Source organism: Ruditapes philippinarum, unplaced genomic scaffold, assembly GCF_026571515.1.
Source record: "Ruditapes philippinarum isolate M1 unplaced genomic scaffold, ASM2657151v2 ctg7718_1_1_1_1, whole genome shotgun sequence".
NCBI lineage: Eukaryota > Metazoa > Mollusca > Bivalvia > Venerida > Veneridae > Ruditapes > Ruditapes philippinarum.
The window spans coordinates 61668-88290 of record NW_026853321.1 but is presented as its reverse complement, the minus strand read 5'-3'; the positions used below and the strand labels follow the sequence as shown (position 1 = coordinate 88290).

The following is a 26623-nucleotide window of genomic DNA, read 5'->3' as shown; positions in this document are numbered from 1 at the left end:
GAACCGCAAAACATCATGAAAGATATTTTTTCTTGCATATTTATTCTGCCATATTATTTCATATTTTAAAATGGTTTACCTCAATATGATATATGTTCATGGGGAAATTAAAGTCATTTCATCCATAACTATTTTCTTTTACAATAGCGTATGAACTTACAACTTAAATAAACAACGGCGAAATGACCGTCAATCCTAAGCACATATATCCCTTTCTAAAAACGACGTTCATTTTAACGGCGGTTTCATTCATAAATGGCGCTAAAATGGACGTTGTTTTGTATGGCACGCGACTCATCTGGCACCCCCCATGCCAGATGAAATTTCCGGCATGGGTAAAACTCACGGAAACGCCAGTCTGCTATGCAAGAAACATGTATCTTAGCAAGACCGGAAAGCAATCGATATATCTATTTTCCTAATACTCGTAATAAATATCAATAAATATTTATAAAAATGACTTGTCTGTCAGATTTTGATCTAATTAATCGATTGGTAGCACTTTCAAACCGATAAAATAAAGCTTTCATATGTTTTTATGAGAAATTTGAGTGCTTTCCGGTATTTCGGTGCTATCCGGTGCTTTCCGGTTTTTCTATGCACCCCCGGCTGATGAAAAACTCAGAAATAATAAAACTTCCATTAAGTCTATAATTCATTTTGAGTCTTACCATAAAGCTTCGGTAATGGCAGTACAACTGACAATTTGTAAGGATAAGGCAGCAATCGGTATGAAATTTCATTGTGTCTATGTCTTTAAATTCCACGTGTGTTGACTATAGTAAGTTTCGGATACCCCTAATTTCGGACATTATAATCTGATTATGACATAAACATGTATTTGAAATATGCTTAACATGTATAAGATACAAGACAATTTATTTTATGTTGGATACTAGCTCATGAGCTATTTTCTGACAAACGTGTAAATGTATTAACAAAAGTAAAACAACTAAATATTTTTTCATAAGCACATTTAAATATAGAATCTAAGCATAAGTACATCTAAGTACATGAATTAAAGATGTTATAGCATGTTAAAAGTTACAAAGATAAATATGATTAAGGCAAAGCATCAAAGCGAGCTCAATTTACTTTTACTGTGAAAAATAATCCTTCATTTTTATTTTACATTTTCCGTTCTAAAATTGTTATTTGGTATTTTATACACTGCTTTTGTTTATTCTGGTTCCCTGTCCTATTATAGTTCCATAAAAGTGCGCAGGACACCAGTCTACGCTTCAGTTTTCAATCAGAATACAGTTTTTATTGTTATCTTGTAATTCAAAAAGTTGTGATGTGTCAATTCAGTACTTTAGATGAAAGTTTTCAAAACCATCACTATCGATTTCGAGACGTTTCGGCCCCAAGACGTATCGGCCCCAAACTACCCGAGACGTTTCGGCCCCAGACGTTTCGGCCCTTTACCAAATCGGCCCCAGAATAAGTAATGTATTCTAAACCGATATATTAATAGCATTTCAATAAAAAAATTAATCAATTAATATATATATTTAATCATTTAGTATAAAAACTAGATTATTATAGTAGTAGGGGGAAATTAATCAATACAAACAGAACAGAACATAAACTTTATTTGTAAAAATTTAATACAAACACAAAAAAAAAATATAAACCATATATAGATGATATTGTATTTAAAAGATTAAGAAGCAAGACACAAAACAATACTGCCAATAAGCATAAAGTATAAACAGTTAATTAGTTACACTTTGAAGAAATTACGTATAGTTTAATTAAGATCAAAAGATAATGTTTTCTAAGGAAAAATTGTAAGTAACTTTCTTAATCCAGGGCTCATCCTGGGGGAAAATTTTAGGGAGAAGTGACGACCTTGCGAAAATTAGGGAGAAGGGAAACAACCCAATGTGTATGCATTAACATGCATGGCTATACATCCTTTAATTATAATATAAACACAATTAACATCACTTATAATATTTCTCCAGTTTATTAGTAGATTAATTAATATTAGTATTAATTAAAAGTAGATTAATTATTTAGTAGTAGATCAGGCAATGGCATCTAAATGTTTTTGAGCTGCAAATATGAATATAAAAAATTATTTTTGATATCTATTGATCAGCTATTTATAAGCTTTCTCTAAATATGTGTTTATATATTTTCATGTACATTTGTTGATAATAATGTGTAAGAAAAGAAATGATGATAAAATCAATTTCATATTTTTTACTTTACTTTCCTCACCTTTTAAAGAAGATGAAGTCACATTGGATATTGATTAATAATATCTGTTCTGGTAACAGAAATTTCTCTCAAAGTCCTGAATGTTGTAATGTCACATTTATATGCATATAATTATGCTTATAAAACAATTTTCAAACATCAAAGAATATGTAAAATATGTACTGCAAACATTTGTGCACATTATATTTGATCACTAAAATTACATACATTCATTTCTTATTGAAAAATTTGACTGAAAAATTGTAGAAAATTAATTTCTAATTACCTCCCTTTATTTTCACGAAATGTTAAATTCGGTAATATCTTAATAATACTGTATAAATAATGCTTTTCAAAATTTACAATATTGATAAATCTTAATCTGAGCGTCATATTTACGAATTTATTTTGAAACAATAAGAACACTTCTTTCCAGACAAATGTTGTTGTTATATACACGTTACATGATATACGACCGATATGTAGTTAAGCCGGGATGTCTTGCCCACATGCACATCCCCACATGCGTAAACTGTGTCAAATTTGGCATTTCTACAAAGAGAACAATGCCAAACACCCCAACTGTCTACAACATACCAATCGCAAGATTTTTGCTAATTGGCTTTCTTAAATTTTCGCGTAGGTGTAACTATCAGAATCAGTAACTTTCTTACTGCTCGGTTTCGGCATTTCGCCTTGTAGCCATGACGTGAGCGACATAACAATTTTACAGTAAAAATTGATGTTAACAGACTGAAATCATTCAAAACTATGATTAAGTTTTTAATCTGGTCGCTGATCATTAATGAAATTGATTATTTTTAATTGACTAACAGTTTTGTGATAGCCGTGAAAAATCCATTGCACATCGCCTTTACTCTGGTTAAAAACCCACCATCGAAGTGCATCGTGTATATATATATATAGGGAAGATTGCACGTGTTTTAGATAATTGGGGAAAAAACAATTTATAATTATCGCCAATCCCGTATTAAACTCGCAAAACTATCACACAATTATAACCGTTTCGGGCCGATGCTCTCATTATTTACTGTTTAGAGTAGGCGGTCTATCGCTTCGCTTACAGGTAGAAAGGGTAGTATAAAGCGACGCTCTGATTGGATAATGATAATTAGCGGTCGTCATATGGGCGGATACAATCTCTGCTCTTTACATCGCTAAGTAATTACTATTTGGGAATTAAGATTTTATCGGCGATGTTGACTTCTCTTTGATCAATCGGAAGAGCGAAATTGGAATATACACGGCGAAGTTTTCGCCTGAATCGCCCTTCCGGATGAGCCCTGTAATCAAGAAGTTTTAGTGGTTTGTTTTATAAGTAAGTAACCAGCCTTTATTGTTTGTAACACCTTTAAAAACATTAACGTATATCTAAATGGTTCAAGAGATCAAAAGATAATAAATAATTATTCAAAGAATTAAAGTGTCATAATTGTTTAATTGTAATTAAATTAATTGTTGTTAATCAATCAAGCAATACACTATAGTGGGGCCGAAACGTCTCGCGGAAAAGGGCCGAAACGTCAAGGGGCCGATTTTTCGACTGGGGCCGATTTGGTTTGGGGCCGAAACGTCCTGTTTGCTCACTATCTAGAAGGTACTCGCGTTAATGTAAAGCTCGCTTTGAGCAGGTCCTTCGGGCCAGCTTTTCAAGCTCAATACAAGTAAGATAATACAAAAAAAAGATATACTTAAACAGTGATAAATGCACATAATTTTCTGTAAAAGAATTATAGATTAGCTAAAGATAGACATGTATAAAAAAATAAGCATAAGCACATCTAAGTTCATGGATTAAGAAATTAAAATAAGTTTAAAAATCTAGAAAAATAAGCAGATTATATAAAGTTAAGTATTATGTAAAGATACTAGTATTTGATAAAGTTGAATATTTTTCAACTTCATCACAGGTCATAGCAATGATATTTTTAACTTTTAAACCTTATGTAATGATTATTGATAATTATACTGCAACCCCATGGTAATGCTCATAGAATGTTGGGCATACAGACTTTCATTTTTGGGGAAAGTGAAGGCAGTTGAAGTTTAGGTGTAGAGCATAAAGGATAATACCCACTCATCTGCTTGTAATAACTAGTAAAATTTAAGAGAATTTGATACAGGATGAGTAGGAAAATGTGCTTGCACATTAGATTATTTCATTTTGTAGCTACTTGAGTGACTGAAAATATTTTTCGATGCCTGGATAGAATAAATAAAAATAAATAAATACATACATATGTACAGTGAAGGAATTTTATAAATAGGATTTGGTATAATTTTATTAAAGAACATTAATAATAAATTATAAGGTGGACTTGGTATTGAAAAAAATATGTGGCAAAAAAGATCAATTTTTGAGAAGCTGAGAGAGTGTTGTACAAAATCTATAGTGCTACCTTCATTGTCTATTTAAAATGATAATATTTGTTGCACTTTTAGTTTTGATTTATAATTTTTATTCATTGACTGATGTCTTTCACATTTAGTAGAGACATACCTTGGGTAGTCTAATTATTTGGTCACTTGGGTCAAGGTCACTGCAGCTTAAAATAATTTATTTTACTTACTTATGTCGTTCATAATTATTTTGTATGTAGATACTTTAGTTGGACCTCTAACTTTGGGTGAAATTATTTGACACTCTGTCTCCAAGGTCATGGTTACGATGGCTAAAAAAAATTTTTTTATTATTTGTGTTTACTGCCATTATTTATTGACTGATGTCCATTTTATCATGTAAATAAATATCTAAATTGGAAGTACATTGTATAACTTTTGGTGACGAGGAAGTGGTTATAGTTACAGAACAGATAGAAAAAGATTATTATAGTTTTGCTAATGTTACTTTTATTTATTGACTGATATCTTTCATATTTAGTAGGCAGATATCTATAGATTGTCCTCTAGTTTTGGATTGAGTTTGGTATAACTTGAGTGAAGATCACTGATGCTAAAAATAGATACATTGTATGTGCTCATACAGATACATTGTATGTGCTCATACAGCCAATTATTTACTAATGTGCATTGAAAACATGGACAAATGTGCAGGTTTAGGGAGCATCCATCGACTTCAGCAATATTTATATTTGACTTGTTAACATCTTTATATTGACAGCTGCTTTGCTGTGTGCGGAATACCTGAAGAAGTCAGATGTCACATGGCAGTTTGGCAAGTCGAATGATCTTAGTTTAAATGGGTGAGTACCTTTGGGTAAAGTAACACATTTTGATTGATGTTTGTAGGTTCTTTGTTAAACTTGCTTGATCAATTTAACTTTTCAGTGCTGCTATTTAATGTAGGCCAATGAAAGCAATACATTAATGTTCCAAGCAATTAAATAAAGTTAGTAGAGAGTTTTTTTTGTTCTAAAATTTTGTATAGCCATAAGGATACATGTATGTCTAGATATAAACGTGTTTTTTTTGTTTGTATCAATTACTGATGACAAAATAGTTCATTGTGTGAAGGATTTATTTAACTGAAATAATTGAAAATTCATTAATTTTTTCAAAGGTCAAGTATGTTTGTGAGCACTGCCTCCATGTGTCGGTACCTTGGACGACTCTACCCAGAGGGCAAATTACTTGGAGAATCTGTATTAGAGAGAACAGAGGTAATTTGAATACAAATGAAATAGTACTGATAAAAAGTCATATACAATGTAGTTTTAAAAAGTTAAGATGGTTGGGGAAAATCTCCTCTCACTTTTTCGGACTTTTCATAATTAAATTTTTGGGAATTTTCACTATTTTTTGACAATTTAAAAAAGGCCCATACTGCATTTTGGTTTCAATTCTATATCAAAAAATCATTGTGAGTTATTCCAAACTCTCATGTTTTACTGTGACTAACTTAGACTGGCTTATCTGACCAGTTTCGATTGGTTGTGCGATTCGCGAAACAAGTTCTTGCGACTAATATAAATCACTTTTGATTCCACTACCTGGAACCAAAGAGTTCTGGTGTCATATGAAAAAACATGGTTGTGACCAGATAAGGGCTCAAACCCACGATCCCTGGGTTGAGAGGCAGACACTTTAACCACTAGGCCACCACTCCCCTTGATCTTATGTTTAGACCTCAGAATGGACATTCAATTCATAATTTCTAGTCAGGTGACATTATTTCATCTTCATTATTTACTTTATACAAACATGATTGTATACTTAAAAATTTAATAATTGCTTTTGTAGTTTTAGTGATCTCTGACCGATTAATGAAAATATTCTATTTATTGCAGGTTGACCATTGGTTCAGTTTTGCTTGGGGTCAGCTGGCTTGCAGTTCAAGTTTTAACTCAGCTTTACAATACCTGGACAGTGTGATTGGACCCATTACCTACTTAGTGGGACCTACCATAACAGCTGCTGACTTTGCCATTTGGGAAAACCTGTATTGTAAGATGTTTCTTTTATTAAGTGTACATGGATTGTAAATATTTTTTATTTTAAAATATACAGTAGAACTTCGGTAAGTCGAAGTTGAAGGGACTTGCGTAAAAACTTCGACACATCGGGACTTCGACTCATGAATCGCTCTCAATTCCATGACAAAATTTCGACCCGTGACTAGTCCTAATTATAAGATGTATAACGAAACCATTTTCATGTTTTTCCATCATTAATCTGATATTTACATCTTACAATGATAAATGTAGCATGTTAAATAATGTTTTCCCGGCTAATTATTTGGACTACCCGTTGACGTATACAACAGAGTTACAAAAGGCGTAACAATACGAAAGGGCGATAACTAAACCGGCTTATAGTAAATATTTCGCTTGTTATTCTCACGCGACACCGGGTCAAGGATGTTTTCAAATGAAAGTAGTTCTTACTGTTTACTTTCAAATACCACTACGGCAATTAAAATAGAAACGATTAAAGTATTTTATCACACATTTTATCCCAAACAAAGGCTGTTTGTACACACGACTGTGTAATCAACACCTGTCACACAAGTTGATTGGAAATCGTCTTCGCAGCCAGATAAGGTGTGAAAAATGTCTCGAGATCGAAGGTGTCAAAATGATTGAACGACTTCGACTTATTTGTGGTAAATTGCACTAGATTTACTTTATACGGACCACGAAAAAACTTCGACACATCGAAAAATTCGACACATAAAATCTCGACTCATCAATAGGTTTTTATAAGGAAAATATAGGGGGAAAAGTCGGGACTTTCATTTTTCTTCGACACATCGAGAAAATCGACTAATCGAAGTTCGACTCATAGAAGTTCTACTGTATTATGATAATAATACAGTTACAAACATTTTGGCAAACTTGATATGAGTTAACAGTTGAGCAGATAATGGTAAAGAAAACTAATCATTAGCTTAACACTTAACCTACTGAATTTCTTAAATGGACTTGTCCAGATTCCATTTTTGGATCTGTCCATTTCAGTATTAGTAATGTCAGGATGAAAATTTGTAGTTGGTCATGTATCAAGATATGCAGGCTGACCTGGCTCTATAGTGGTAAAAAGCTTAGGAGGGTTTCCTAAATTTCAGGGGTTAATCTTGATCAATAGTAGTTAATATCTTTTATATTGTCAACTTGTACATAAACTTTTACATAATAAAGCATGTTTCATCTATACAATGAGCTTCAGAGCTAGACAGAAATTTCGGCTATATTTTGATGTATGTTGTATTCTGTCAAAGGTATTTTGTGCCTGAAATAATGTACAAATACAGAGGAGTACCTGAGATCTTCATCCACAAGTAAAGCTGGAAAGTCACCATAATTATGACCGGTACTGTGTTGGTGTGACATTAAACCCATCAAAAAATAAAAATAATTTCTTTTTTTTTCCAGCAAGTACAGCCTGGCAGACATTATTGAAGAATGGTAAAGCACCTATCAATGTTAAAAGGTACTATGAATTCCTGTGTGCCCAAGAAGTATTTCAACTTGTTCAGGCACAGATATCAAAGGCTGAGACTAAAGCGTCGCCAGAAAAGAGAGGGGAATCATCTGTAAGTAAAAGTTATTACTGATTCGATTAAACGATATAAATAATTACTGATTTGGTTAAACAATATTATAAGATATTACTGATTTGGTTAAACAAGGTAATACGTTATTACTGATTTGGTTAAACAATATATTAATAAGTTAATACTGATTTGGTAAAACAAAGTAATAAGTTATTACTGATTTGGTTAAGCAATATTATAAGTTAATACTGATTTCGTTAAACAATATTATAAGTTATTGCTTATTTGGTTAAACAATATAATAATTATGCCCCCATTTCGAAGAAAAGGGGGTATATTGCTTTGCACTTGTCAGTCCGTCGGTCCGTAGACCAAATGGTTTCCGAGTGATAACTAAAGAACCCTTAGGCCTAGGAACTTCAAACTTGGTATGGTGATTGGTCATGACCAGTAGATGACCCCTATTGATTTTGGGGTCAAGGGGTCAAAGGTCAAGGTCACATTGACCTTGTAAGCAAAAACAGTTTCCGATCAATAACTAAAGAACCTTAAGGCCTAGGAACTTCAAACTTGGCATGGTGATTGGTCATGATCAGTAGATGACCCCTACTGATTTTGGGGTCAAGGGGTCAAAGGTCAAGGTCACATTGACCTTGTAAGCAAAAACGGTTTCCTATCAATAACTAAAGAACTTTAAGGCCTAGGAACTTCAAACTTGGTTTGTTGATTGGTCATGATCAGTAGATGACCCCTATTGATTTTGGGGTCAAGGGGTCAAAGGTCAAGGTCACATTGACCTTGTATGTTAAAACTGTTTTCGATCAATAACTAAAGAACTTTAAGGCCTAGGAACTTCAAACTTGGTATGGTGATTGGTCATGATCAGTAGATAACCCCTATTGATTTTGGGGTCAAGGGGTCAAAGGTCAAGGCCACATTGACCTCTTGGGTAAAAACAGTTTCTGATCAATAACAAAAGAACCCTTAGGCCTAGGAACTTCAAACTTGGTATGGTGATTGGTTATGACCAGCAGATGACCCCTATTGATTTTGGGGTTAAGGGATCAAAGGTCAAGGTCACATTGACCTTGTAGGTAAAACGGTTTCCGATCAATAACGAAAGAACCCTTAGGCCTAGGAACTTCAAACTTGATATGGTGATTGGTCATGATCAGTAGATGACCCCTATTGATTTTGGGGTCAAGGGGTCAAAGGTCAAGGTCACATTGACCTTGTAGGTAAAAACGGTTTCCGATCAATTAACTAAAAACGCTTAGGCCTGGGAACTTCAAACTTTGTATGATGATTGGTTGTGACCAGCAGATGACCCCTATTGATTTTGGGGTCAAGGGGTCAAAGGTCAAGGTCACATTGACCTTGTAAGTAAAAACAGTTTCTAATCAATAACTTAAGAACGCTTAGGCCTAGGAACTTTAAACTTGGTATGGTGATTTGTCATGACCGGCAGATTACCCCTATTGATTTTGGGATCAAGGGGTCAAAGGTCAAGGTCACATTGACATTGTAAGTAAAAACTGTTTCCGATCAATAACTAAAGAACGCTTCGGCCTAGGAACTTCAAACTTGGCATGGTGATTGGTCATGAGCAGCAGATGACCCCTATTGATTTTGGGGTCAAAGGTCAAGGTCACATTGACCTTGTATGTTAAAACAGTTTCCGATCAATAACTAAAGAACCCTTAGGCCTAGGAATTTCAAACTTGGTATGGTGATTGGTCATGACCAGCAGATGACCTGTTGATTTTGGGGTCAAGGGGTCAAAGGTCAAGGTCACATTGACCTTGTCGGTAAAAACGGTTTCTGATCAATTAACTAAAAACACTTAGGCCTAGGAACTTCAAACTTTGTATGATGATTGGTCGTGACCAGCAGATGACCCCTATTGAGTTTTGGGTCAAGGGGTCAAAGGTTAAGGTCATGGCCAGTAGATACTTGATAACCCTTATTAATTGTTTGATCACTCAGGGTCAGAAGTCATGCATAATAACCTTATCACATGACTAATTGGCTGCTGATAGGGGGCATACATGTTTTACAAACATATCTTGTTTATTCCTGATTTGATTAAACAATATTATAAGATATTAATGATTTGGTTAAACAATATATTAATAAGTTTTTACTGATTTGGTTAAACAATGTAAGTTATTACTGATTTGATTAAACGATATAAATTATTATTGCTGATTTGGTTAAACAATATAAGTTATTACTGATTTGGTTAAACAATATTATAAGTTATTACTGATTTGATTAAACAATATAAGTTATTATTGCTGATTTGGTTAAACAATATTAAGTTATTACTGATTTAGTTAAACAATATAATAAGTTATTGCTGATTTGGTTAAACAATATAATAAGTTATTCCTGATTTGATTAAACAATATAAATTATCACTGATATGGTTAAACAATATTATAAGTTATTACTGATTTGGTAAACATATTTTTTTTAAAATTATTGTCTTGCAAAATATTTTTGTTTATAGGTTAAAAAAGATGTGGGCAAGTTTATAGATCTACCAGGTGCTGAGATGGGAAAGGTTGTTGTTAGGTTCCCACCAGAGGCCAGTGGGTAAGTTTATAGTTAAGTTGATTATTATGTCAAAATGAAATTTACAGGTGACCGACTTAAATCAGTATGTTGACTAATAAGAATGTGATTCTCAGATCTTAAAACTACTGTTATTTTTTTTGCTAAATGAAGTATCAAAGTTTCTAAGGATGAAGACAAAGCTTTCATACATGAAGTGCATTTTGCAACCACCCCATAATTATGTGGATTCACAGTTTTGAACTTAAAGGCACATTATGCCTGAGAAATGCTTTAATTTTTATTTCTCAAAAAGCTTTTTAATTTTGGTATACTTTTATTTTATCCAAAATAGTTATTCATTGGCCATTTACCTAAACCAGCTTTTTCATGTGTTGCTTTTTGGCAGTAGGTACAGTTATATGAAATAAGTATTTTGTATGGAAGTTAAAATACTACTTTATTACATTTGCTACTTTTATGAAAAAACATTTCACATAATTGCTCCTTTCTTTAGATTGCAAGCATCAAACATTCTCTAAAACCATTATTTAAACATTATAATATAAATGTTTGGCCTTTCTAAATAAGTAAAAATTTATTTGGTGCTGTCGCATAATGTGCCTTTAACAAAGATTAATCATTAACCTGTGGACATGCTAAGTTTGCGTTGTTAGAACTGTTTATATCATTTTTTGAGGTTTCAGGATAAAAAATTAAACATGCTTTCACAATATTATGTTTCTAATAAAACATAAATTTAGGTATCTTTCCGGCCCGTAAACATTCAACCGCCAGTAAAGAACCTGACATGGAAGTTAACCTGGGTCTATATTGGTGACAAAGCCAATAATTTATCAGTTCCAGCAGGTTAAGGGTTTTAGTCCCAATTCTATGGTCATGTTCCAAAAATAGGGGGAAAGAGCTGAGTTAGACAACAGTTACAATGAATAAGGCTGTCAATGACAGAGGATTTTGTATTAATATAGCGAAGTGTAGTAATTTAAATTAACATATTGTGTCAAATTTTAATAACATATACAAGGATAAAAATGATAAAAAACCTGGTATCATAATGTTGGGTATACGTGGTTAAAATAATTAGATATACAACAGACCAGAAGAAATAGTATTTTCTTGATAGTGTTTGTTTAAACATAAGTATTTTGCAAACATGTTCTTGCAACTTATATTAATCACTTTGAAGAACTAACCAGTACTGGTGTCATATGAGGAAACCTAATTGTGACCTGAGTAGAGCTCAAACCCATGATTCCTGGGTCAAGAGGCAAACACATTAACCACTAGGCCCAAATCCCCTTGATATTGTTATTGTCTAGAAGTAAATGTCAAATATCATACCAGGAAAGCAAGGAACCTAAAACAAATTGGCTGCATCCTTGGACTCTGTCAAAGAATAATAGGTAAAATACTGCATAGATGGATATTAAGAGTTACCCTTGAATTTCTTTTACTGGTTTGTAACAGTATCAAATAAATCAATATTATTTATTTTAATGATTTGGCCTGGAGAATTATAGTGCATCAATATTCGCTATTTCCAATTACAACACTTGCAATATAGCCCTAAAAATCTCATCTTACTGCTTTTCTATTAGGTTAATTAAATAGTGGCTTCAATTTTGTAAGTGTTCATTGTTAATTTGCTTTGTGTTGTAGGTATTTGCACATTGGTCATGCTAAAGCAGCCCTGTTAAATCAGTATTATCAACAAAACTTTAAGGGTACATTGATAATGAGGTTTGATGATACAAATCCAGCGAAAGAAAATGAAGAGTTTGAGAAGGTACAGTGACACTTTCAATCTTTATTATGATGAATTTATGTAATGGAATCTTATTACGCTTTTGGTTAGTCCATTCTTTATTTTAGGGATTGTGATATTTAAATGCGAAAATTATGGAACCAATATTATACTGTGTTGTGAGACTGCCAAGGCATGCAGATATGTGACACTATACATTTTGTATGGACCTAACATTATAGTTACTTACAATCGAAAGCTTTAACATTAATAGGTTCTTACTTATTATATGAATAATTGCACTTATCTACACCAAGTATACCTTTAATGTTAAAGACAGTTCAAAAGGGGATCTCCTTGACTCTCTGACCTTGAATGACTTGCTCCTCACTACTGTAGTGTCAAACATTGTCACGGTTCTTGGATTCTCTCATGTAAGATAACCATCTTGCTAGCTAACAGAAGGTTGGTTGTTCTACTTAGAGATGCTCATGTGTGAGAAATAATACACAGAGGTTTCCCTCCACCAGTAAAATCTAGAAAGTAGCCATTAGTCTTCAACAGTTGTCGTGTGATCTAAAACGTTAACAACAACTCAACGACAAAAAGTAAAGTCAACATTCAAGGGGTATGGACTAAGTTTTGAATGTTAAAGAAATTTTAATTTTCCTTAGTTCACAAATGGTAACTACTCTCAAATCTTGTGCAAAGCTCTTTAATGATTTGGTAAAAGACATAATTATTACCTATAGGTAATCCTTGATGATGTAGCCATGTTGGGTATCAAGTATGACCGATTTACTCACACATCAGATCACTTTGACCGTCTGCTGGAACTATGTGAAAAAATGATAAGAGATGGTAAAGCTTTTGTAGATGACACTGATCCAGAAAAAATGAAGAAGGAGCGAGAAGAGAGAGTGGATTCAAAAAATAGAAATAACAGTAAGACAATCTATATTTGTCAAACTCTACTGCATTGTTGACATTAATTTATTTCACAAAGTTTATTCCATTCATGACTCAGGATCAAAGTTGGCCACCTCTTGAAGTCACTTAAATTTATATAGGCTGGCCTTAAATTTATTCAAAAATCTAGAAAGCTTGATTTTATGTTCAAAATTGGCAAGTGGATTTCTACAAAGTTTGCTTAAATCATGTTCTTTTAATCAAAATTTGCCCTTGAAATTGATATTATACACAGGAGAAATTTATGTAGAAACCCAAGGTGGAATGTTTAGATATTTGATGTCAGGCATGGCCAAGTGTCCCTACCTAGATGTATGACAACATGTTGTGTCTTTTATTGTAAATTTGAACTGTTAAGAAATTCTTTGTACCTGTGTGTTTGCTTGGAAATCCAAAAACATTCTTAATTATGCAGTAAAGCTATTGGTGGCATATACATACACAATATACAAATAGACTAATAATAGTAAAAAGTAACCACTATGTTTATGATTTTAGGTGTAGAAAAGAACTTGTCAATGTGGGAGGAGATGAAGAAAGGTTCTACTGTGGGCCAGACATGCTGTGTAAGGGCTAAGATAGACATGAAATCGGACAATGGTTGTTTGAGGGATCCAACCATGTACAGGTGTAAAAATGAAAGTCATGTTCGCACTGGTACTAAATACAAGTAAGTATACCAATATCATGCATATACATGTATACGAGAGAAACTATTGTTTCTTTACATGATATAATAGTTTAGGAACATATTTTTGGTTGGATTTTATGGGGTACCAATCGAGGTCATATTGTGACTCCTGAGTGTTGGATGTAGACCTCCGGTGCCCTTCTGAGCATACATGTATTTTCACACATGAAAGTGTACCTGAGAAGACCCACCAACATTCCGTAAGCTAGCTGGATAGCTTCCTCACATAAAAGAATCCAAAGTCCCTGGTGTGATTTGAACCCACAGCAGCTGTGAGAAGCAATAGTTTTAAGCTAACAACCTTAACCACTCAGCCATGGACATCCCCCAAAACTTTCAATCTTGACCGGTTTAAATAGTATTGGACTTACCCTTTTGATAGATTATCTGACAGTTTGTGTTTGATTGGTTTTATGTCATGTGGACACTGTGAAGGTCATATGGCAACTTTCCAAATTAATGGGTGTAGGCAGACTTCAGGTTTCCCTTTGTGTATTATTTCAGGCACCCGAGTAGTATCAACTTCCATCTGTAAGCTAGCTGGATATAGTTTCCAAGTTTCAACAGGATTCGAACCCACAATGCTGAGGGTCTAGTGATTTGAAGTCTACAAGTAAGCCACAGAGGCCTCTTTCCCATGTTTTATATTGTTTGAGAGTGGCCTTTGTGGCAATGACTTCAAATGGCATACCCCTAATCACTGTTAGATTGAATCTTGTCATGGATTCTGATTTTGTCCATTTAAAGAGATATCCATCTTTTCTATAGGAGGTTGGTGGTTCTATTCATATACCCTATCCAACCAGAGGTAATATATGCAAAGACAACCAAGATAGTTCTTATATAGTTAAGCAAGAAAGGTTGAAGCCTTCACAGTTTTATGTAACTTCAAATCTTGCTGAATAAAAATTATAATGTTAAAAATAACAATGAAATTGTCATACTGTTAGTCCTTGATTATATTTTCCTGACTGTAAGTATTTGTAACCAATTTTGATTTTATTCTTTTTATATTAGGGCCTATCCCACCTATGATTTTGCATGTCCTATAGTTGACAGTGTTGAAGGTGTTACCCATGCTATGAGGACTACTGAATATCTGGATAGAGACCATCAATACATGTGGTTCTTGGATGCCTTAGGTAGTGTCTAATTCTAATATTCTCTTTATCAAGCCCACTTCCACTTAGTGCACCAATATATATTAATATTAGTGGTCAAAATTTAGATTTTTGTTAATTTTGTCCAAAATCATTCTCAAAATTTATTTTCACTTATAACAGTCATATTTAACAATTCTGTTATTTCACTGATTTACGTTGCTGCCAGTAAAGATAATTTTTTCCTCAATATTGGTTGATATATATGATAAAGAAACTTTCTGATATTGCAGGACTTAGAAAACCTTATATCTACTCTTACAGTAGATTGAATCTGCAAAATACAGTACTGTCAAAGAGGAAACTGACCTGGTTTGTTGATTCTGGCAAGGTGGATGGATGGTAAGTGGTTGTTCATGTTTCTACTGCTTTTACCAGATCATTCATTCTGTATAAAAAAAAAATGACATTGGAGTGAGAAAATGGTTCGAATAATAATTGCACAATTGTTGAGGATTCTTTTGTTTGTATTTTTTTATGTCAAACATAAGTTTCTAGGACTTCATCATAGTATGTAGTCATACATTAAAAAGTAGGGGTGTCACATTTAAACAGGTACGGTTGGTTTTTAGCTTAAAATCAGTTAGAAAATTCATAAACCAAGATATATTTTTGTTGTACTCAACAATATATTTTTTCCAATCTGCTCAAGTACAGTACGACCCTAACAGAAAATAGTTACTCCATATTTGGATATGTATAGTAATTATTTCAAGTACTATAAAATACTGTCAAAATATGTGGTAATAAAGAAACAAAGTTACTGTTAAAAATCTAAGGATTTTATTAGTACAGTTGGTTAAACGTTTAACACAAATTAAAAGGTTGCAGTTTAAACGGTAAGCATTTCTTCTATCCGTGACACCTCTAATAAAAGGAGTGCTTGTGGTTCATAAAATAAAAACTTATTACTCATGAAAAGGATCATAGTTGTGTACAATCTTCATGATAAAATTTCAGTAGGCAATTTAAATTGATGATGAAAAAAATTATAATTATGTTTATTTGGATATGCTATCCATCATATTAAACTAATAAGCATTCGAAAAATGATGCACATCATTAGTGTAGTAATTTAATATGAGGTAAATTTAATAGGAGGTAACTAGTTATTGCACTAAGGTGACGATATGTAATGATTACTAGAACTTTTACTATTACAGGGATGATCCAAGATTTCCAACTGTAAGAGGTGTGCTTAGGAGAGGTATGACTGTAGAAGGGTTAAAGCAGTTTATAGTTGCTCAGGTAAGTTTATGTTTTAATCCATATGACCAAATATGCAGACATATTCTTAAGGCGGTGTCTTTCTCTGGAAACAGCATTATTTGTGGCATTAACATCGTAATATAATCCAGAGCCTACCTAGGTTTGATTAATTTGTATTAGATTGATATATAATATGTTTTATAGGAATCTGGCTGGCTTTGTGTACTGTATAAGTGGTTAAGTTAGTGGCACAGAAATATTGGCGAATTTCGCGAATTGACAGAAATTTCTAAAACTTTCTCTAGCGTAAACATCACCCAACCTGTTTTCAATTTTCAAATAACTCCTAGATCGGTGGTTAGCTAATATTGTCCAAATTTTTAATTTCACTAACTTTTCAATATATATTGTAATAATCACATGTATTTGATAACTTTTGAGTTACTTTTCTGCTTTAGGGTTCGTCCAAGTCAGTTAATATGATGGAATGGGACAAAATATGGTCTGTTAACAAAAAGGTATGGTATATTTGCATTTCCAATAATAAATATGATTAAGCATAAATATTGTAAATCCAATTAACTTTTCCCGATCTGTTAAGTTACTTAATAAACGCTGTATGATTGCATTGCGTACGCCCAAACAGTTAAAAAAATGTTTACTTAAAGGGACTCAACTGAAGTTTTTTGACATGACAGGATTGAGCGCATTTTTTTCATGAGTTTTTCACCATTTTGATGTAGGTTTATACGCAAAATCTCAGATCATTCACTCACTGAGTTTTTGAAAATCAATCATTCGAATTGCTCATACTGACCAATAAATGCTTTCCACTCAAATCAGGCTAAAATACTCCATTTTCAATTTAACTCTTTGTATAAGTCTTAATTTTCATTTGAATCTTCTTACCATTATAGGTACCCCAGTTGATCTATGTAAAAATATCAGGTTTTATGTTTATAAGCTTTTGAACCTCAGTTGAACTCCTATATGTAGATATTATATAAAATGTATATTACTTAACTAATTTAGGAACATTTATGTTTATGTTGAACATTGCCTACTCACATAGTTTTCATATTAACATAGGTAATAGATCCAGTTGTTCCACGTTACACAGCTCTGCTAAAGGAGGAGTTAGTGACCGTCAATGTGAAAGGAGCGACACAAGGATCAAAAGAAGTAGCCAAGCATCCTAAGGTATGGATATACATATTTGTTTGATAGATCTACATTAGTTTTTACATTAAGACTTTTCAGTCGCCTGTAAACTAAATTTCCAAGTTTTTATTATTCCAGTAGATTTGCTTTTATACTTTATTTTGTTAACTTCAACAAATATGGATTTTAGGTTTGAGGAAATTCATTATTTTCTTATCCATGGTATTAATGGGTTATTGTTTAAATGTATACAAATATTACAGCTCTGTCAGTGTATTAGGTTTAGTTCTGGTTAAATCTGTGAAGTGAATTGCTTAAAGCTGCATGCCTCCAGATGAGTCAAAATGTTTCAATAAAATCAAACTTGAGAAATATGTACTACGATTTTAGGAAAAGTAAAATGATTCAAGATTCAAGTAATATTTTACATGTTATGTGCGGTTAATGACTGATTTTTAAATGTTTACAACTATATTGCTACTGCATTACTAACGCAGTAAGGACTATTTATGCATATATTGACAACTGTTTTGTAATTTACGTGGGTTATAAGTGCCATTGATAATGTGCAAATTGCTTCCTTTTGGTTATTTCTTAATATTATACATTCAAATACATTTTCAAAATATTCATGAAAATTAGCGTAAATCTGGAGGCGTGCTGCTTTAATGTAATGACTTAAATGATGAAAGTAATATCATGTATTTTTAGAATGAAGAAGCTGGTACTAAAGTTATCCACTACTCCTCCAAGTTGTATATTGATGGGGCAGATGCTTCAGTGATCAGCGAAGGAGAAATTGTTACCTTCATAAACTGGGGAAACCTTCGTATTGTTAAGATAAACAAGTAAGTCGGACATCATTCTGTATGATACTCTGGTAAAATAACATTTTTTAGTCAGGTTATAAAATATAGATTTTTCCAAGTTCAACAGTGAGGTACAGTTAATATTATCAACAGTGGAACTGACCAGAACTGGTGCGATATGAGGAAACATGGTTGTGACCCGAGTAGGGCTCGAACCTGTGATCCCTGGGTTGAGAGGCAGACATCTTAACCACTAGACCACTGCACCGCTGTAAAGAGAATATTAATTAATCATAGCTTTACTCCCTTTAAGTTATGAAATTTTATATTTTTAGAAAAATATTATTTGTTTATTAAAACATATTGCAGGGGGGGGGGGGGGTAATAAAAAAGCCATTTTATAAAAATGATAATACACTAATGTGTAGTAACTTTGAATTGTAATGTCATATAGGGTAAACAAACATAATATAAAAGCCTATTAAATGTGAAAACAAAAATAGAATATTATATTCCTGTAGCTTCATTACCAAATTTATTGAACTCTTTTCTTATTAAATCAAAGTTATTATATTCAGTATTGAACCTACACTCATTTACAATTAGAACTACTTGTATTTACTAGTCTCATATCATGTCATTAACAAATTATACTTTAGTCCTTTCATATTACTTAGAAATTGAAGTGTTACACTAATACAGACAATGGTGCAGAATACAGTTCTAGAAGGAAATTTTGTTATGACTTACCTTAAATATTCACCCTATATTTTTAGATCAGGTGATAAGATTACTTCTATAGATGCTGAGCTTAACCTAGAGAATACAGTAAGTGAAAACAAAATTAATTTTATTATTGTATCAGTATAATGGGTTTTCACATGCAGAATATATGTAAAATTTTCATGAAAGTTTTATAAACTTTTATGAAAGTGTTCTACATTGTATGTTTATGTAACTTATGCATGTTTATTTTCTGAAAGGAAATTCAGATTTATACCACTGTTGAGGATGCATGACTTATTTAGGGCTGGCAAAATCTGATTTTGACTTACTTGTTTGTTTGATCTGATTTATTTCTTTACTTGTCTGTATTATTATTATTATTTATATGTAGGAAATTCTTGTAAAATTTTACTTGTCCATACTGGCTGTGGGACAACCCAGGCAATACGGAAAACAGATTTTGCCATTTCTGCTTATAATAGACTGTGGAGTGTCATATTCTTAAGCAAGAGTATGTTAGGTACACATAGGCCTTGATGACACTAGCTTCCTGTACAAACATGTTTTGCCATCTTGTAGGTAACTGTGTCAGGCTGTAAAGAGGCCTTGTTGAGTTACTGCAAGGTGGTCAGATATTCTACCTGGTACTGACCACCAGTGTTTGAGTTCTTTTTATTGAATTTTACAAATTGATTATTATTGGAAAATAAAGAACTAAATATACAGTAAAATGCCACCTAACGACCACGTCACAAATAGGACCACGCCGCTATTACGGGCACTTTTTAAAAGTACAAAATATTTGCCTTCTTTATTCATTGAGAAAAATGACCAGAATACCGACCACGTCTCTAATCCGGCATAACGACCACTTCTGTCAGACATTTGTGTGTATTTCTTATCAAAACATTAACCTGTATTACGACCATGCAACATAATGGCCAGACATCACTTGGTGTTAATTGCCCCCCAATTAATTGTCGTAATCTTCCCTCTGGCGTAAACAAATACACCGGGTCAAATGAGGTCATTAATATATATCAATTGATTAGACGCTTGCTTTACGATGTATCTTTAGCATTCAAGCGTCAGCATGACCAGTTTAAACCACTTCTGGCTAATTAATCTAAGCAGCTATGGTGCGAGAAACGATTAATTTGTCAGCGTAATTAGGATGTGATAAACAAGTAAATAGCATGTAAAATTGTTTGTTGTGCATCACAATTTATAGCAAGTATGGTAGAAATTGCTAATTACACCAAATTATCAGTTCATGTGTGCTTTATTTCGATATGTAATTAATGTATAAATCATAATGAGAGTCATACTATATTAATACCTCATATTTTTCTTCTTAAGTGGAAGTCGTAAATTAATGTTTTCATCATATTAATGATGTACAGTATAATAATTATTATCATGCATTAAAAATGTTTTTTGTTTAAAAAAATGTGTTTCTTTTTACTCATTTAATTAAGTACATTTACCATGTGCATAAAACTATACAAGGTATACATTAAGTTAAGTTGGACTTTGTCAGCTGTTAAAGTGACTTATTCACTATTAAGACCAGTTCACTATTAAGACCACTTTGAGTCAGACCCGTTAGTGGTCTTAATAGAGAGAATTTACTGTAATAGTTTTATATCATATTGTCTTAAAGTATTACATTTGTATGTAATGTAAATACTTCATTAATGAAAGCACTCTGGGAGTGTAAGATGACAATTTCAAGCACTAGTGCAAATACAAGAAATTCAAGTCTGATATATAAGAACCTCTTATAACTGTGTCAAAGAATGAATTGATAGGTTCAGAAGTCAAAAGTGATGTATTTATTTCTGTTTGTATTTATTTGTTTGTTATCATATTGTATGATTAGGTATATACATTTGTACAAGCATGGTATATATGGTTTACTGTTACAGGACTATAAGAAAACTCAAAAGATAACCTGGTTAGGGGAGACAACTGTGGCCCAGTTTACACCAACAGTATGCGTGCACTACGATCATATCATAACTAAAGCAATCTTGGGTAAAGAGGAGGACTTCAAGGAATATGTGAACGAAAACTCAAAGGTAACATATTTTGTATAACTTAACATTTAACAGTTTTTTGATTTAATGAAATAATAAACATGTAATTGTGTATAAGATCAATTACCTTATTGCAGATATTGATAAGAAATTGTTATAACTGTCTAATTTTAGATTAACTTGCTTGAGTCCATGAAACAGATTATTTTTTATTTTTATGCTTTCACATTGATTGATAGATCAGAAGGCAGGCTTAATGGTTTGTACTGTCTGTCTGTCCGTCTGTTTTTGGTTTCCCTATCCTGACACCATTGAGCTTAATATCTCCATTTTCTAGCTTAAACTTTCATACTTGACCTTTGTTTTCAAGGTAAAACATGTTTGACACAACATACCTTTGTATTCAAGGTAAAGCATGTTTGACACAACATACCTTTGTATTCAAGGTAAAGCATGTTTGACACAACATACCTTTGTATTCAAGGTAAAACATGTTTGACACAACATACCTTTGTATTCAAGGTAAAACATGTTTGACACAACATACCTTTGTATTCAAGGTAAAACATGTTTGACACAACATACCTTTGTATTCAAGGTAAAACATGTTTGACACAACATACCTTTGTATTCAAGGTAAAACATGTTTGACACAACATACCTTTGTATTCAAGGTAAAACATGTTTGACACAACATACCTTTGTATTCATGGTCAAAACTTATTTGACACAACATACCTTTGTATTCATGGTCAAAACTTATTTGACACAACATACCTTTGTATTCAAGGTCAAAACTTATTTGACACAACATACTTTTGTATTCAAAGTTCATTTTAAAATTGACCTTGACCTCTAAATCATCTTGACACTTAAGGCCAGATTTTTTAACACCATAAGGTTTGGTATTATGGCATAGTGGTTTGAAAATAGAACTTGTTAGTATTATCAATTCTACAGTAATATATATTTATATTATTTATCAGGCTGAGTTAACAATGTTAGGGGATCCTTGCTTGGCTTCCTTGAAGAAAGGGGATATAATTCAGTTACAAAGGAGAGGATATTATATCTGTGACCAACCATATCAGCCAGTCAGGTATTGTACTTGTTCAAATACTTATCTATAAATATTGTAAAGGCAGATAATTGTTGCTAAATTATAAAAATCAATACAAACAATAAACTCTTGCATTAGTAAACTATTGAAAGAAGAACTTTAAAGTTGCAGAGCAGTTTGTAAGAACCTTGTTATTAATACAGAACAAAATACTCAGCAATAAAGCAATTTGTGAGCTCTTTTATTGCACTTGACTTTTTAGCTCACCTGTCACAAAGTGACAGGGTGAGCTTTTGTGATCGCTTTTCGTCCGTCGTCCGTCCGTCGTCTGTCAGTCCGTCGTCCGTCCGTAAACTTTTACTTTAAATGACATCTCCTCATAAACCACTAAGCCAATTTCATCCAAACTTCACAGGAATGTTCCTTTGGTGGTCACCTTTGAAAATTGTTCAAAGAATTTAATTCCATGCAGAACTCTGGTTGCCATGGCAACCAAAAGAAAAAACTTTAAATATCTTCTTCTAAAAAACCCAAAGAGCTAGAGCTTAGATATTTGGCATGAAACATCTTCTAGTGAGTGTCTACCAAGTTTGTTCAAATAAAAGCCCTGGGGTCAAAATTGGCCCCGCCCCAGGGGGTCATTGATTTTCCCTATATGCATATAGTAAAAACTTAAAAAACTTCTTTGAAAGAACCCAAAGACCTAGAGCTAAGATATTTAGCATGATACATCCTCTAATGGGTGTCTACCAAGTTTGTTCAAATAAAAGCCTTGGGGTCAAAATTGGCCCTGCCCCAGGGGCTCATTGATTTTCCCTATATGCACATAGTAAAAACTTAAAAAATCTTCTTTTAAAGAACCCAAAGAGCTAGAGCTAAGATATTTAGCATGAAACATATTCTAATGGATGTCTACCAAGTTTGTTCAAATAAGAGCCCTGGGGTCAAAATTTGCCCCGCCCCGGGGGTCATTGATTTTCCTTATATGTGTATAGCAAAAACTTAAAAAATCTTCTTTGAAAAAAACCAAATAGCTAGAGTTTAGATACTGAGCATGAAACATCTTCTAGTGAGTGTCTACCAAGTTTGTTGTAATAAAAGCCCTGGAGTCAAAATTGGCCCCGCCCTGGGGGTCATTCATTTTCCTTATATGTGTATAACAAAAACTTAAAAAATCTTCTTTGAAAAAACTCAAATAGCTACAGTTTAGATATTAAGCATGAAGCATCTTCTAGTGAGTGTCTACAAAGTTTGTTCAAATAAAAGCCCTGGGGTCAAAATTGGCCCTGCCCCGGGGGACATTGATTTTCCTTATATGTGTATAGCAAAAACTTAAAAATCTTCTTTGAAAAAACCCGAATAGCTAGAGTTTAGATATTAAGCATGAAACATTTTCTAGTAAGTGTCTACAAAGATTGTTCAAATAAAAGCCCTTGGGTCAAAACTGGCCCTGCCCCACGTGTGTCATTCTTTTTAACTATATGTGTAAAGAAAAAACTTGACCAGCTAGACCTTAGATGTTTAGCATGAAACATCTTCTAATGGGTGTCTACCAAGTTTGTTCAAATAAAAGCCCTGGGGTTTAAACTGGCCCCGCTCCGGGGGCCTATATACAGGTGAGCGACTTCAGGGCCCTCTTGTTATAGAGTTGAATTTAAATTTTGATTAAGCTAAGTGATATGATTACCTTATAATTCAATTTTTTTAGGTCAAGTTTCATTTGTTGTTTAAATCATAGTCAATATAATTTCTGAAAATAGATTTGTATACAAGTTTTAAGACTTAATATGATCAACTTCATATTGCAGTCGATACACTGGTAAAGAGAGTCCATGTGTACTTTTCCTGATACCTGATGGTCATACAAAGGAGATGCCAACTTCAGGATCCAAACACAAAGAAGAGGCTAGCAAAAAAGAGGTAAAATTTGTTTCATGTTAAGTGTTAATATGCTTTTCATCTGGACAAAACCATTTATGATTTAAGGGAAAATTTCTAAATAATAACTGATTGTTAAGTGAACAGTGCAGACTATGATCAGACAGTGCTGATGTGCCGGCTGATCTCGGTGTACACTGCAAGGGTAGAAAGAGTGACTTTAACCAATCACCCATGAAGCTGAAATAAAACAAAATCTTAGGCCAAGCATTCATGATATTAAGGACTTCTCTTACAAGTGTTAAACTTGACTTATTATTGTATTGTAGAAGGCTCAGAGTAAGAAAGGTAAAGCAGCAGAGAAATCTCCCCAGGATGAGCAACCACCAACACAGCCAGGGGGAGCTAATGCTGACCAGCTTAATGATCAGCTTGTTGTTCAGGGAAACAAGGTTCGAGATATGAAAGCTGCCAAAGCTGCCAAGGTAATATTATTATGTATACATTTATAATATTATGATGAAATGTATAGTTATTTAAAGTAGCTTGATGAGATATCATGATGAAGGAATTCAGTCTGCTTAAATAGATGTATATATTAAATAAATCAGCACCTAAGTGCAGTAACAAGTTAACTCCTATGAAATTTAATAGCAATTAACCCATTACCAATGTCTATTCTAGGATTTGAAAAACAGGATTTTCTCCCTGCCTCTGGAAAATGGGGGGGGGGAAATTCTCAAAAATAGGGATGAATCCCCCCATCCCCCCTCCTAGAATAGACACTGCCATTACTGCACTAAGGCAACAAGGTGGTTTCGATAAATGATATTATCTCAATAAAGTATTCTAGACAATGATTTCGATTTAGCATGACTCCTGTTTTCTTCTTTGCAAGTGAATCTTTGAACATATATGGAATGTATGCAAGAATGTGGACAAATTTATTAAACATTTCAGGCTGATATTGATGCAGCTGTAAAAACCTTATTATCACTAAAGGCAGACTATAAGACTGCTACAGGTAAAGATTGGAAACCAGGTCAACATGTAGCAAGTTCTCCCAGTAAAACTGCAGCTAGTGCGCCCTCTGGTGGTGGAAATGCTGATGACTTAAATGAGAATATAGTTGCCCAGGGTGATACAGTGAGAGATCTCAAAGCTAAGAAAGCTTCAAAGGTAAATATTATAAAATTGACTTAATCTTTACATTAAAGTAAACTGTTTGGAAGTCTGGCAGCTAGTGCTATAACATGTTGCTAAGATAAGGGGTATACAATCATTAAGTGGATATAATTGTAGCTTTGCATATATTCCCCTTAAATTTCTGCATTATGAATAATATTTAGGCATAATCATTCATATTTTTGTAATAGATGTAGATTACTATCATGACATTTAACATGTTTCTAAAAGAAACACCTAAGTAATGACCCTTTGTACTTATAAAATGTGTACTAAATTTTATACAAGTGTAGTGAGATGCTTTTTGTATTCTCACAAGTTTCTGGGTGTAATTTTAGAAGAACAATAAAAGTTAGATGTTTGTTATTATTGCCAGTTCTGTCTGTATTTCTCTCTTATTTTTATGAAAGGAATATAATGGGGTTAAATTATTTCAAGACAGACCAAAATAAAAGTCAACTTCAATTTTGTGTTGTGTCTTGAAGGTTTCAAAGCAGCATGCCTCCAGATTCATGCTTATTTTCATAACATGTACTTAAAAGTAATATATTGTAAAGTGAACAAAGAAAATAACTAACACATTGCAAACGGCACTTACAATCTAGGTAAATTATCAAAACGAGGTCAAAATATTCAAAAATAGCCCTTTCTGTGTTAGTCACACAGTAAAAATACAGTGATAAATACTGCAAAATCAGTCATTTGTCGCAGATAACATGTCAATTATTACTTGAATATTTTTAGTTTTCTAATAATCTTAGAACATTTTTCTCAATTTTAATTTTCTCGAAATATTTTGGCTCATCTTAAGGCATGCGTCTTTGAATTTGTAATATGCATTAATATTTCAGACTGACATTGATGCAGCTGTAAAAACATTACTACTACTAAAGGCAGACTATAAGACAGCTACAGGTAAAGATTGGAAACCAGGTCAACATGCAGCAAGTGCTCCTAGTAAACCTGCAGCCAATGCGCCCTCTAGTGGTGGAAATGCTGATGACATAAATGAGAAGATAGTTGCTCAGGGTGATACAGTGAGAGATCTCAAAGCCAAGAAAGCACCAAAGGTAAACTTTGTGAACTTAATGTAGTGTTTCATTAAGAATAATCATTACAGACATCTTGCAATTCTTGTTTGATTGCTTTTGAAGACTTTGTTATTGAACTTGGAACAAGTTTGTTGTCAGGGGTCATATTTTTGCAATAATCACATTTTTAGCTCGACTATTC

The 26623-nt window shown here is 33.0% G+C and overlaps 1 protein-coding gene across 1 annotated transcript in view; it reads left to right on the top strand.

Annotated features, from left to right (window-relative positions):
* Nucleotides 1–610: 610 nt before the first annotated feature.
* Nucleotides 611–26623, top strand: part of LOC132736485 (bifunctional glutamate/proline--tRNA ligase-like) — a 47291-nt gene continuing 21278 nt past the window's right edge. Inside the window, 22 exon segments of the mRNA XM_060723624.1 lie at nt 611–729; nt 5351–5432; nt 5750–5849; nt 6477–6633; nt 8061–8221; nt 10695–10780; nt 12419–12545; nt 13256–13448; nt 13971–14142; nt 15181–15305; nt 15557–15665; nt 16487–16571; nt 16991–17050; nt 17622–17732; nt 18405–18541; nt 19279–19330; nt 21157–21309; nt 22254–22366; nt 24136–24247; nt 24535–24690; nt 25166–25384; nt 26242–26460. Of these exon segments, the coding sequence (XP_060579607.1) occupies nt 687–729; nt 5351–5432; nt 5750–5849; nt 6477–6633; nt 8061–8221; nt 10695–10780; nt 12419–12545; nt 13256–13448; nt 13971–14142; nt 15181–15305; nt 15557–15665; nt 16487–16571; nt 16991–17050; nt 17622–17732; nt 18405–18541; nt 19279–19330; nt 21157–21309; nt 22254–22366; nt 24136–24247; nt 24535–24690; nt 25166–25384; nt 26242–26460 (2772 nt within the window). The 5' untranslated portion in view covers nt 611–686.